Source organism: Salvelinus fontinalis, chromosome 29 (genome assembly GCF_029448725.1).
Source record: "Salvelinus fontinalis isolate EN_2023a chromosome 29, ASM2944872v1, whole genome shotgun sequence".
NCBI classification, from domain to species: Eukaryota; Metazoa; Chordata; class Actinopteri; order Salmoniformes; family Salmonidae; genus Salvelinus; species Salvelinus fontinalis.
The window spans coordinates 31347963-31362295 of record NC_074693.1 but is presented as its reverse complement, the minus strand read 5'-3'; the positions used below and the strand labels follow the sequence as shown (position 1 = coordinate 31362295).

Here is a 14333-nt window from a genome sequence, read left to right as displayed (position 1 = left end):
AACTGTACACAGACGTGAGTTTCCAACTCGCTCTGGGCGAATTCTACGCTGTAATACATTTTACAATTAAAAGATGAATGACAAATTTGCACGGATATGCTTAAAGTCAAACGAGTATGTGTTTAATGCAATTTTGGAACCTAACGATATGGAAAACAAACGAATAACTTTTAATCATATGGAAGAGTTACTTATTGAGAAAGATAAAATGGCGGAAAACGATGATCAGCCAATGTACCTCCCAAATCAAGTTGAAAACGAATTATATGATACATTTTACAGTTTACAAACAAAAGTTTCATAAAATAACGGATTTAGCAGAACTGAACAAGTATGGCATAACAACGATTTTTACGGACTGTCCAACAGAAAACCAAAACATCCCAAATCATTTTGAAAACATTTACGATTTTCTTGATAAGTACTACTCATTACAAACAAAAGGTTGCAAGCAAAAGTTTGATACGCAACATGCATGGGCATTTATAGAGTCACCTTGTGGTGGAGAACCGGTTTTTGTTGGTTTATTTAAATTAGAAGATTGCAAGAAGATGGACAAGGGCAAACATTTAAATATTCATACCGAAAAGTTACTACTTCAGGAAGTAAAACAAATATTGAAAAACAATGAGAAATTGCGAAATACGAAATTGTTTCTCTATACGCTCAACTCTCCTTGTTTGCAAAATTCAGGCCATGATTCATGCATGGATTTAGTGATTAAGGATTCAGAAGAACTGTACAAATCTTATGGTATAAAAACTATTGTTGGATACAGCAAATGGTACGGTTTGACTGGACAGTTGACAACCTTTCTAGATCCATATCGGCTCAATCAATCACTTTAATTTGATAATCAGTAGTTCTAATTATGAAAACTATTGTGATACATTTGCCTCTAAATCTAATTTTGAAGACAGAGAACTTCCCAAGCAACTTTATATTTCGAGTAAACAATTTCTGCCCAACAACACTTTAGAAGTACCTTTCAGATTGCAAACTTTTAAAGACATCCATAAGCAGGTGACAAAAAGATTTATGTCAATTAGCAATTATCATAAAAAAGATTCGAAAACCGATAATAAAAAAGAGAAAAGTCTTGACCTACGTTTCTCCATACCCCATTTTGGAACTCTTAATCAATTCCAAAACGTTGGAGAGTATCTGGCTGAAAAATTTGACTTGATAAAACACATTGGTAATAACTTATATCAATCTAAAGTAAATTTCATAAAATGGTGGACTAAAACAATTGCAAACGAATATATTACTTTTCTTCGAGAAGACATTAATAGACGACTTAGTGACGATAAACACAGAATCACAGTCCTCGATCACATCAAGAATAACACTGCAGAATATTTACAGTTTTGTCACGTACCACCAAACCATTTACACAAACTATTTAATTAATACATGCAGCGTATTCATTTGAGGTTGTGAGCTAAAGATTATTTAATATATTTGAATGATTTAAATTGTATTGGTCACGTTTTTTATTTACCTTTATTTAACTAGGCAAGTCAGTTAAGAACAAATTCTTATTTTCAATGACATACACATTATTAGCAGATGTTAATGCAAGTGTAGCGAAATGCTTGTGCTTCTAGTAATCTAACAAATTCACAACTGCCTGTAAAGGGATGAATAGGATATAGCTGGACATGATAATGATGTCTCCACACCCCCCCTATGGTTTTTGCTGTACTGTAAACATATGCTTATGACTAATAAAAATAATTGATAGTTTTCCTCATTTTATGCCGTATGTGGATTTTATTGTATATAATGTCATTTCTATCACTTGTATTGATTTATAAATAAAATTGGTCCTCCAAAGCGGGGCTGGTGGGGGGGGGTTATGTATCAATGCCATTTTTTCAAGTACAGTCATGGCCAAAAGTTGAATGACACACATTCATTTTCACAAAGTCTGCTGCCTCAGTGTCTTTAGATATTTTTGTCAGATGTTACTCTGGAATATTGAAGTATAATTACAAGCATTTCATAAGTGTAGCCTGGCCCAGGAGTGTGAAGGTGAACGGAAAGGCATGGGCATGATGACTCCTTGCTGTCCCCAGTCCACCTGGCCTTGCTGCTGTTCCAGTTTCAACTGTTCTGCCTGCGGTTATAGAACCCTGACCTGTCCACCGGACGTGCTACCTGTCCCAGACCTGCTGTTTTCAACTCTTAATAATCGTCTATGAAAAGCCAACTGACATTTATTCCTGATTATTATTTGACCATGCTGGTCATTTATGAACATTTTGAACATCTTGGCCATGTTCTATTATAATCTCCACCCGGCACAGCCAGAAGAGGACTGGCCACCCCTCATAGCCTGGTTCCTCTCTAGGTTTCTTCCTAGGTTTTGGCCTTTCTAGGGAGTTTTTCCCAGCCACCGTGCTTCTACACCTGCATTGCTTGCTGTTTGGTGTTTTAGGCTGGGTTTCTGTACAGCACTTCGAGATATTAGCTGATGTACGAAGGGCTATATAAAATTAACTTGATTTGATAAGTGTCAAAGGCTTTTATTGACAATTACATGAAGTTGATGCAAAGAGTCAATATTTGCAGTGTTGAAAAAGAAGGGTCAAGACGTCTGCAATCCACCATGGCATGCTGTCAATTAACTTCTGGGCCACATCCTAACTGATGGCAGTCCATTGTTGCGTAATCAATGCTTGGAGTTTGTGGGGTTTTGTTTGTCCACCTGCCTCTTGAGGATGGACCACATGTTCTCAATGGAATTAAGGTCTGTGGAGTTTCCTGGCCATGGACCCAAAATAACAATGATTCCAAGCACCACCCTCCGAATAACAGACTGAAAGCTTCAAAAGAACTCAATCAGCATGGCAGAGTGATCTCCAGCCTTGTCAACACCCACACCTGTGTTAACAAGAGAATCACTGACATGTCAGCTGGTCCTTTTGTGGCAGGGCTGAAATGCAGTGGAAATGTTTTTTGGGGGGATTCAGTTCATTTGTATGGCAAAGAGGGTCTTTGCAATTCATCTGATCACTCTTCATAACATTCTGGAGTATATGCAAATTGCCATCATACAAACTGAGGCAGCAGACTGTGAAAATTAATATTGGTGTCATTCTCAAAACTTTTGGCCACGACTAGAAAGGAGCAGTGAAGCTTCAGTAACTGTCAAGGGAAGTTCTAGAATTAGTTTACTGCTAAAAAGCTGTTTCTTTTTGACAATTGTAAAGAAACTATTACACTTCGGGATGTACTTCATTGTTACCAAGAAATCATTTGAAAATCTATTAATTAAAACAGCTGCATTGGGCCTAGAATAGAATTTCATTGAATTACTAGTTATTGGCAATAAGGTAATACATAATTGAAGCCACATAATAGATAAGATTTATATTCTTTATTAGTAGCATTGTTATTGGTATATGACTGTCATTCAGTCCATGTTAAATACCATTATCTCAGCACAGAAACATCTTGTCCTTTACAACAGTGGAGTATTGATAGTTGGCACAAAATATATTAATGTAGAATATTCTCTCTCAATGAGAGTTCCTGTACACGATAACACTGATACCAAACGCACAACAATAAATCAACAAATATTACAAAATAATATGAACACTGGTTAAAATAATGTCAAGTAGTGTTGCCATGACAGCAAGAATGTGTTTACGGTGTGTGCCATCTTTTCTTCAGTGCAAACTGTAGCAAATCAAAACAGAATAGAAAAAAGGAATTGCTATGTTGCCGTGGATAAGGTAACCAGCCTGATAGTAAGGGAAGAACAGACAGGTTGGGACTACATGACTTCAGTTTGGTAGTTACCAAACACACACTGTCAGAATACCTGGCTGAGGAATTCCACTTCTCTACTGAGCAATGTCCTACAGTACTGGGACAAGGAAATCAACTGTTATTTGGCTATCACTGACCAATTAAAATGCCTCTTATTGAGATAGAAGAGAGAGAGAAATTCAGAAGAGATTAAACACACAAGTAGCACTTTTCACAGCATAAGGCCTTACAGTGGGGCTGAGGTGCCTCCTCTTAAGGAAATGCAATATGATTTGTCTAATAAGATTTCAGATTAAATTCCAAAGAAATAAAAATATATATATAGTTTTAAAAAGCAAAAAAAATAAACATTGTATTCAAGAACAGAGTGATAAGGCAAGCAAACTCATAGTCAGAGAATGACTATTTACATACAGTGTGTACATGTAATACATACATACATACAGTGTGTACTTGTAAGTACCTCTGCAGTCACTTCAGTAGTTTGAAAACGGTTATGTCTCCCCCTACTGGTTCAAACCAGTGTCACAATTCAGACAGCGGCAACACAGAAATGCAGTAGTCTCATACACTCAATTACAGAGCACTCCAAATAAACCCTTCCCCAAGCAAGGGCATGTCCCACAAAAAACAACCCCTAATGCACACCCAATCCACAATCAACCCCTTAGGTTCCAACCCAAGACACACACTAGATTTGAGAGAAGCACATGGTGGAAAGGTGCCTTGACAGAGTCTAAGTATCCTGCCTGCCCAACCAGTATGCTATGGATGAATGTCTATGTCTTTCTGAAGTAAAACACTAGCAGAGCACATCACTTTAACAGCTTTATACCCTATTGGGAGACAGCATTACTTATCCAACTAAGATGTAATAACTTGTCCACAGCATCCTATCTAACAGGGTAAGACAGTTTCCACCATGTTTGAGGAGGCTACAGTCAGAGATGACACATTAAGAGGATATGCTAGCAGAGCTGCTCGCCTTATTGTTCAGAGAAACAATGATATGATCCAGACCCTAGAATAACACAGATCTGGGCCTGTATACATAGAGTCTCAGTAAAGGGCTGATCTCGGATCAGTTTGGCCTTTCAGACCATAATTGATAAGATCATTTGGAAAGGTGGGTTCCTGATCCCAGATCAGCACTCCTACTCCGAGACGCTTTGTGGATACGGTCCCAGAAGTAGAGGTCAGTCATGGATAGCTAACCCATTCAGGAATAGAAGTGAAAACACTGGACAAAATACTGTGAAGTGACAGTCGTACATTATACAATACCTAGTGTGACAGTCATATATTATACAATAGTAGTAGATCCCTCAGATATTTGCCTAGTCAGACTGGGGTGATCTGACCCAGGTAAGACCCAGACTTAGCTAAGCCAGGCTCACCTGAAGGTCTTCCTAATAGGGCACTACACCACCCTGACACAGCCAGCTCTCACAATATAAACACACTGAAACAAGACGGGGATCGATAGTGGTGTTTCATAATGTAGCCTGGTGTCAACAGAGCATTGACATTAGCTTGGTGACCACTAAGCCACTCTTACATCCTATAAGCCAGTCAATTCAGAGTAAACAAAAATAACCTTAAGCACAAGTCTAACAAAGTGAAATTAACTGTTGGTTGTCTGTACTGTTTAGCTATGCTATGAGCTGTAGTCTAAGACCTTGTGGATGATTATCTTATTATAAGTGGTCAGAGAACTCTGTCATTCTGTCTCTATGCAGTTGGGACAACAGAGAGGGGAAAAACAAAAGCTTGGTCATGTTCCAAAAATATACACATGCACATCGTACACACACACAGTCAGACAGAAAAGGTAATGATACCTGAAGCTGTGTGTCTTTCCGCTGGACCGTTCTGAGCTGAACGGAGTGAGAGGGTAGAGCTGTCCAGAGGGAGAGGAGAGAGAGAACAAACAGATCTCTTCATCGCTCTGTGGGCGCGTGACCAAGTGTTCATCAGTCTACTGCTCCATTACAGTAGAGTGAATGATATGGGTAACCATGGCATCGGCTTAACACTGTTAGAGATAAGTGCTCCCAGAATGTCCTCTGCCTTCCAGAGATCACACAACCCCATCTATGTAGTCAGACAGACTGCCCAAAAAGGACAGAGACCTGCTCTGTGGACTACTGCTACAACCAACGGTGAGACTGTAGTCTCTGTAGTTGGGACATGTTGAGTAGAGGCCAGGAACAACAATACTGATCCTTTGGCGCCCATCCCTCTCTACTCTGTTCCCTCCCTGATCTCTCCTTCACACATGCCTAGTCCACTAGTCTACCTTTCCATTCATGGCGGCCCCCAGCTACCCTCCAATAGAGTTACCATACTCTGACTGGAATGTACGTTTATAGAGAATGCATCTCCAATAAACCAGTGAGGATCTCCTGCTAAGCAGCAAAGCCCTAGCATAGTGAGGGAGGTGGAGAGCCGTGATGGATGCCCTAGCATAGTGAGGGAGGTGGAGAGCCGTGATGGATGCCCTAGCATAGTGAGGGAGGTGGAGAGCCGTGATGGATGCCCTAGCATAGTGAGGGAGGTGGAGAGCCGTGATGGATGCCCTAGCATAGTGAGGGAGGTGGAGAGCCGTGATGGATGCCCTAGCATAGTGAGGGAGGTGGAGAGCCGAGATGGATGCCCTAGCATAGTGAGGGAGGTGGAGAGCCGAGATGGATGCCCTAGCATAGTGAGGGAGGTGGAGAGCCGTGATGGATGCCCTAGCATAGTGAGGGAGGTGGAGAGCCGTGATGGATGCCCTAGCAGTGAGGGAGGTGGAGAGCCGTGATGGATGCCCTAGCATAGTGAGGGAGGTGGAGAGCCGTGATGGATGCCCTAGCATAGTGAGGGAGGTGGAGAGCCGTGATGGATGCCCTAGCATAGTGAGGGAGGTGGAGAGCCGTGATGGATGCCCTAGCATAGTGAGGGAGATGGAGAGCCGTGATGGATGCCCTAGCATAGTGAGGGAGGTGGAGAGCCGTGATGGATGCCCTAGCATAGTGAGGGAGGTGGAGAGCCGTGATGGATGCCCTAGCATAGTGAGGGAGGTGGAGAGCCGTGATGGATGCCCTAGCATAGTGAGGGAGGTGGAGAGCCGTGATGGATGCCCTATGTTCCCAAGGGGGCCAAGATGATTATGTCAAGTCAATCTAGTGTGGGGCCTTGGATGGCCTGGGAGGGCCCCAACACAGAGGGCTATGAACTGTACAGGAGGAAGGAAGCAACTCTTTTTCAGTCCAGATAACAGGGCATGACTGAAACACACACACTGAGGTTAATGACTATAAAACCTAGAATGTAAGCAGCAGGCTAAATAAAACAAGTGTTGTTGACATGAAGCTGGTCATCTACAGTAGAACTAAACCTGCTGGCCATCTACAGTAGAACAAAACCTGTGAGTTGACATGAAGCTGACCATCTACAGTAGAACTAAACCTGCTGGCCATTTACAGTAGAACTAAACCTGCGAGTTGTGCTTAACCGGCGAGGGTGACACTCCAGAGGTCCGTGTGTGTGTGTGGACTGGAGACAGAGAGGGCCTGTTAGATGGCTGTAGTGGTGTGCAGTAGGGTGTAGATGGGGTCAGTAGATACAGGTATCATGGTGACTCAGCGTTGTTGCTAGCTGTAGCTGTGGTGGTTGTCTTCTTCTTTGGTGTCTTTTTCACCGTCTTAGTCGTAGTCTGACAGGTGTAAGAGGGGGGGAAGAGAGATGGGGAAAAGTGAGTTGACACCAGAGGAAATGAGAGAAGTAGAATCTAAAAAGGAGAGAGAGAGATGTTCAGGAAATAACAGACAGGGGCTTATTGTGTCCTACGTGGGTAGACTTCTCAGTCAAACGAGTCGTTTCACAACCTACACACTGCATTCCCAAATTAGTCCATGGCGTGCACAAACAAATCTTCTGGTACAGTGTACATAACTCATTACTGATACTACAGACAGCAGTCCCATATTATTGAGCTGTATATAACCCTGTGTAGACATAATGTGTACATCAACATGATTCTATCACAGCATCTCTTCCATGGGAGCACATCTGATGGAGACTGCTTTAAATACCACAGGCATGTCTGTACTGGAGTAGATGAGGTTGCCCTTACAGACTGATGTAAGGTCAGTTCAGCATCTCCCTCTATGGATAAGATAAGGACTGAGGGAGGGTAAGCTGATCCTGGAACGGTGTACAGCGCAGCTTCTATACAGCTGCTGGAGAAGGCGAGAGTGAGGAGCGGATATTCATATGGGATAATATATTAGAGTATTTCTATTGGAGGAGGATTATACAGTCAAACTGTGGCTGTGTCTGACTTGCACCCACCCACCCTGCATATTTAGACACAGTAGTAGTTAGAGGGGGATGAGATTGCATTAGCTTCCTCTTTTACCGTGAGTTAGTGTTGTTACAGTGGTGTGTGAGCTTCTCCTTTTTTGATGTAAATATTATACACATTCACACAATACTGGCACACAAAATGATATATATTCTGACTCACCTCCTTAGTGTAGAAGAAGCAGTCACTCCTGTCAGAATGCATTAGCCCTAGTCCAACTCCATTGTGTGCGTGCGTTTAAATATTACTTGTGAGGACCAAAAGTACCCACAAGAATAATGAACAAACAAAAATGTAACCAACTGGGTATATTTTGTAAGTCCCCACAAGGTCAAATGCTATTTCTAGGGAGTTTAGGGTTAAGGTTAGAATAAGTGTTAGGAGCTAGGGTTAGGTTTTGGTTAAAGGTTAGGTTTTGGGGTTAGGTTTAGGTTTAGGTTTAGGAGCTAGATTTAAGGTAAGGTTTGGTTTGGTTTAGGTTAAGGGTGGGTTTAGGGTTAAGGTTAGGTTTTGGGGTTAAGGTATTTTATTGGTCACGTACACATGGTTAGCAGATGTTATTTCGAGTGTAGCAAAATGCTTGTGCTTCTAGTTCCGACAGTGCATCTAACAAGTAATAACTAACAATTCCACAACAAATACCTAATACGACCATCTAAGTAAAGGAATGGAATAAGAATGTATGAATATATGGATGAGTAATGTCAGAGCGGCATAGGCTACAATGCAACTGATAGTATAGAATGCACTATATACATATGAGATGAGTAATGCAAGATATGTAAACATTGTTAAAGTGGCATTAAAGTGACTAGTGTTCTGTATATAGGCAGCAGCCTCTGCTAGTGATGGCTGTTTAACCGTCTGATGTAATGTTAAACAGTCCTTCTGCACTCAGTTTGTCCGTGACGTGTACACCGAGGAACTTAGAAACTTTCCACCTTCTCCACTGCTGTCCCATCAATGTGGATAGGGGGTGCTCCCTCTGCTGTTTCCTGAAGTCCACGATCATCTCCTTTGTTTTGTTGACGTTGAGTGAGGTTATTTTCCTGACACCACACCCCTAGAGCCCTCACCTCTTCCCTGTAGGCTGTCTTGTCATTGTTGGTAATCAAGCCTAGTACTGTTGTGTCGTCTGCAAACTTGATGATCGAGTTGGAGGCGTGCATGGCCACGCACTCATGGGTAAACAGGGAGTACAGGAGGGGGCTGAGCACGCACCCTTGTGGGGCCCCAGTGTTGAGGATCAGCAAAGTGGAGATGTTGTTTCCTACTTTCACCACCTGGGGACGGCCCGTCATGAAGTCCAGGACCCAATTGCACAGAGCAGGGTTGAGACCCAGGGCCTTAAGCTTGATGATGAGCTTGGAGTGTACTATGGTGTTGAATGCTGAGCTGTAGTCAATGAACATCATTCTTACATAGGTATTCCTCTTGTCCAGGTGGGATAGGGCAGTGTGCAGTGTGATGGCGATTGCATCGTCTGTGGACCTATTGGGGCGGTAAGCAAATTGAAGTGGGTCTAGGGTGACAGGTGGAGGTGATATGGTTCTTGACTCTCAAAGCACTTCATGATGACGGAAGTGAGTGCTACGGGGTGAAGGTCATTTAATTCAGTTACCATAGCTTTCTTGGGTACAGGAACAATGGTGGACATCTTGAAGCATGTGGGGACAACAGAATGGGATAGGGAGCGATTGAATATGTCCATAAACACTCCAGCCAGCTGGTCTGAGCATGCTCTGAGGACGCGGCTAGAGATGCCATCTGGGCCGGCAGCCCTGCAAGGGTTAACACGTTTAAATGTCTTACGTCGGCCAGAGGAGAGCCCACAGTCCTTGGTAGCTGGCCGCGTTGGTGGCACTGTGTTATCCTTAAAGTGGGCAAAGAATATGTTTAGCTTGTCCTCAAATGTGCTTTGTTAAAATCCGCACTTACAATAAATGCAGCCTCAGGATATATGGTGTCAGTTTGCATAAAGTCCTCGAAGGCAGTCGTGGTATCGGCTTGAGGGGGATATACATGGCTGAGACAAAAACCAAAGAGAATTCTCTTGGGAGATAATACGGTCGGCATTTGATTGTGAGGAATTCTAGGTCGGGTGAACAAAAGGACTTGAGTTCCTGTATGTTTTTACAATTACACCATGAGTCATTAATCATGAAACATACAGCCCCGCCCTTCTCCTTCCCGGAGAGATGTTTATTCCTGTCGGGCGCAATGCACTGAGAATCCAGGTGGCTGTACCGATTCCAGCAGCATATCCCAAGAGAGCCAAGTTTCCGTGAAACAGAGTTTGATACAATCCCTGACGTCTCTCTGAAAAGCAATCCTTGCCCTGACCTCGTCAACTTTATTATCTAGGGACTGGATATTAGTGAGTAATATACTCGGAAGTGGCGGGTGTTGTGTGCGCCTCCTAAGTCTGACGAGAAGACCACTGACTCCTTCTCCTCCAGCGGCATTGTTTTGGGTTGGCCTCTGGGATCAATTCAAATGCCCTAGGGGGTGTGAAGGAAGGGTCCGCTTTGGGAAAGTCGTATTCCTGGTCGTAGTGCTGGTAAGTTGATGTCGCTCTGATATCCAATAGTTTTTCCTGGCTGTATGTAATAATACTTAATATTTTCTGGGCTAACAATGTAATAAATACATTAAAAAAACAAAATACTGCAAAGTTTCCTTAGGACTAGAAGCAAGGTAGCCCTCTCTGTCGGCACCATTTTCATAGGGTTAGGGAAAATAGAATTCAGTCCCATTCAAAATCCTGTGTCCCCACAAGGTTAGTTATACAAGACTGTGTGTGTGCCCGTACCTCTGTCTTGGCGGTGGAGGGTTTCTTGTTTGCCTTGACGCTGGCCGTGCGTTTCACAGGGACCTTCTCCACGATGTCCTCATCAGAATGCTCTGTGGTGATGCTCCTGGTGTCTGATTGGTCCGAGCTGTGCTGCGATGATTCGTCGAGATGAGGAGCCGCAGAGGACGAACGAGCTGTGGGATTGGACAGAGAGGGATTGTGGGCTGTCATTAAGAGAGGGATTGTGGGCTGTCATAATGAGAGGGATTGTGGGCTGTCATAATGAGGGATTGTGGGCTGTCATAATGAGGGATTGTGGGCTGTCATAATGAGAGGGATTGTGGGCTGTCATAATGAGAGGGATTGTGGGCTGTCATAATGAGAGGGATTGTGGGCTGTCATAATGAGAGGGATTGTGGGCTGTCATAATGAGAGGGATTGTGGGCTGTCATAATGAGAGGGATTGTGGGCTGTCATAATGAGAGGGATTGTGGGCTGTCATAATGAGAGGGATTGTGGGCTGTCATAATGAGAGGGATTGTGGGCTGTCATAATGAGAGGGATTGTGGGCTGTCATAATGAGAGGGATTGTGGGCTGTCATAATGAGAGGGATTGTGGGCTGTCATAATGAGAGGGATTGTGGGCTGTCATAATGAGAGGGATTGTGGGCTGTCATAATGAGAGGGATTGTGGGCTGTCATAATGAGAGGGATTGTGGGCTGTCATAATGAGAGGGATTGTGGGCTGTCATAATGAGAGGGATTGTGGGCTGTCATAATGAGAGGGATTGTGGGCTGTCATAATGAGAGGGATTGTGGGCTGTCATAATGAGAGGGATTGTGGGCTGTCATAATGAGAGGGATTGTGGGCTGTCATAATGAGAGGGATTGTGGGCTGTCATAATGAGAGGGATTGTGGGCTGTCATAATGAGAGGGATTGTGGGCTGTCATAATGAGAGGGATTGTGGGCTGTCATAATGAGAGGGATTGTGGGCTGTCATAATGAGAGGGATTGTGGGCTGTCATAATGAGAGGGATTGTGGGCTGTCATAATGAGAGGGATTGTGGGCTGTCATAATGAGAGGGATTGTGGGCTGTCATAATGAGAGGGATTGTGGGCTGTCATAATGAGAGGGATTGTGGGCTGTCATAATGAGAGGGATTGTGGGCTGTCATAATGAGAGGGATTGTGGGCTGTCATAATGAGAGGGATTGTGGGCTGTCATAATGAGAGGGATTGTGGGCTGTCATAATGAGAGGGATTGTGGGCTGTCATAATGAGAGGGATTGTGGGCTGTCATAATGAGAGGGATTGTGGGCTGTCATAATGAGAGGGATTGTGGGCTGTCATAATGAGAGGGATTGTGGGCTGTCATAAGGAGAGGGATTGTGGGCTGTCATAAGGAGAGGGATTGTGGGCTGTCATAAGGAGAGGGATTGTGGGCTGTCATAAGGAGAGGGATTGTGGGCTGTCATAATGAGAGGGATTGTGGGCTGTCATAATGAAAGGGATTGTGGGCTGTCATAATAAGTGAAATCACATTCCCACTAGTGGGTCAGGTTTCTAGGTTCTCCTATCAGACACATGGGGAGAAACTCAATTGCTTCCTCGCATCCCATCTCCTTACCCTCTTTCTCAGAACCTATTGGATGAGAAGGTCAAAGGGGAGGGAACTGATCTTCTCATCCAATGGTTCTGAGAAGGAGGTGAGGAGAGAAGACGTGAGGAATAAAGGAAATGCAACAGATTCTCCCATGGTTGTTGAACAAGACTGAAGGAACAGGCACCAGTCCTACAGCTACTAACAGGAGCCTGCTCTTTAAACTGTCTCCCCTTGTTTAATTTCCTGTTCAGTCTCTTTTTCAGACTGACTATCAGTCTGTCTCTCTGCTACACCAGTTTTCCCCTTTCCTGGCTTTCATCCCACAGTGCCCCTTAACTCAATGTATTCCCTTTCTCCATCCTTTCTCTACTTTCCTCCCTCAGTTTTCCCCCCTGTAGTCACAGACTGCCAACCTCACAGAGACCGACAGAAAGACTGGGCTATTTAGTCAGACAAAGACCCAATTCCTCCTCCCCACTGACATCACATGTTACCCCCCCCCCCCCCCTGGAACGTTTCCTCCCTGGCATCCTGGAGTGCTTTAAATCACATGACCCCTCCCTCCCCCCACCCTGTACCAACAAGAGCTATTAGACAATGGGCACATAGTACACAGACAAGTCAGCATACTGTAATGCTATGACTAAAATGGCTGTAATTTCCTGTTTTCTTCCTTTGTGACCACTGATCTGACAGGGGAGAGCAGTTCTCTTGAATATTTGTAGCAACTTAAGTAAATACCTGCAGTCAACTTGTACAATACATTAGGAGATAAAGCAGATTGCGTTCTTCATTTCACCGGTCACATTATGAAGCTTACTGTTCCCCAGATCAGTTGAGCAGGTCATGTGTATGTTTGTAAATTGCACAACAGCAGAAAGCGGGAGCTGGTGAGTCCATAGCGTTATATATCAATCAGCGAATCTGTTGTGCGGCGCACATGAGGTGATGAAGTTACACTTGTATGCAATTCACAACTAAATGTTTGCCATCAGGTATCGTATAACGGTTTTCTGCTATGTTTGAGAAGTCAAAATAGCTCTGGATGAGTTCTGTACAGCAGCCATTTTTTCCCTGTGCTTCCTACTATGTGTGGTACCTACTCTGGCGCGTGGTCTTGGCGCGGGGCAGCGTGTTGGCTCCAGTAGCCATGTCGTCCAAGGCATCTCTCCTCATGCGGGGGTCAGAGGAGTGCAGGCCCATCTCCTCCCCATCGTTGATCAGAGTCAGGTCCTGCATGCTGAAACTACGCAGCTTGTCTGACAGCACACCCTGGCCCTGCACACAACACACACACACACACCCCTCAAACACTGTGGGGTGTAGATGTACGCATATACAGACAGGGTTCCCGTTAGCTGGTAACGCAGGAGCAGCATGCAACGTGGGTTTTGTTTTGTGTGAAAACAAGGTGGAAGGCAGTGGCAGCGCTCGGGAGATTTTTCAGCCTTCTAAGAGGACCAAATCTGAAGTGTGGTACTATTGGGCTTTTACAAGAGTGCTGGGGGAAACTTAATCGAAGACGGTCACCCGGTCTGCAGAACATGCAAAAAAATGAAATGAATAATAAAAAATTTGGTGCGAAAGGGGGCAACACATCAAATCGAGTCATCTTCGTGACCACCACCCACTACTTTTATAGCGAATGCAAGGTAAGTTAACTTTTAGCTCAATGCATGATGTGGGGACTTTGGAATGGGGGAAAATGTCATGGTTTGTCTGTATAACTTGCTATCAGCTTGTGAATAATGTAAACTGAAGCTTTCAGTGTTACCTACTCTTGTAAAAACACTACACGTTCTG

General features: G+C 43.8%; 1 protein-coding gene across 1 annotated transcript in view; it reads right to left on the bottom strand.

The window, feature by feature from the left end:
- Positions 1-3370: 3370 nt before the first annotated feature.
- The window catches only part of LOC129827834 (receptor expression-enhancing protein 2-like), a 36019-nt gene continuing 25056 nt past the window's right edge, over positions 3371-14333 (bottom strand). The window contains exons 6-8 of the mRNA XM_055889059.1: positions 13634-13808; positions 10944-11119; positions 3371-7480 (exon numbers count right to left, since the gene is read on the bottom strand). Of these exons, the coding sequence (XP_055745034.1) occupies positions 7397-7480; positions 10944-11119; positions 13634-13808 (435 nt within the window). The 3' untranslated portion in view covers positions 3371-7396. The remainder of the gene's footprint in view (positions 7481-10943; positions 11120-13633; positions 13809-14333) is intronic.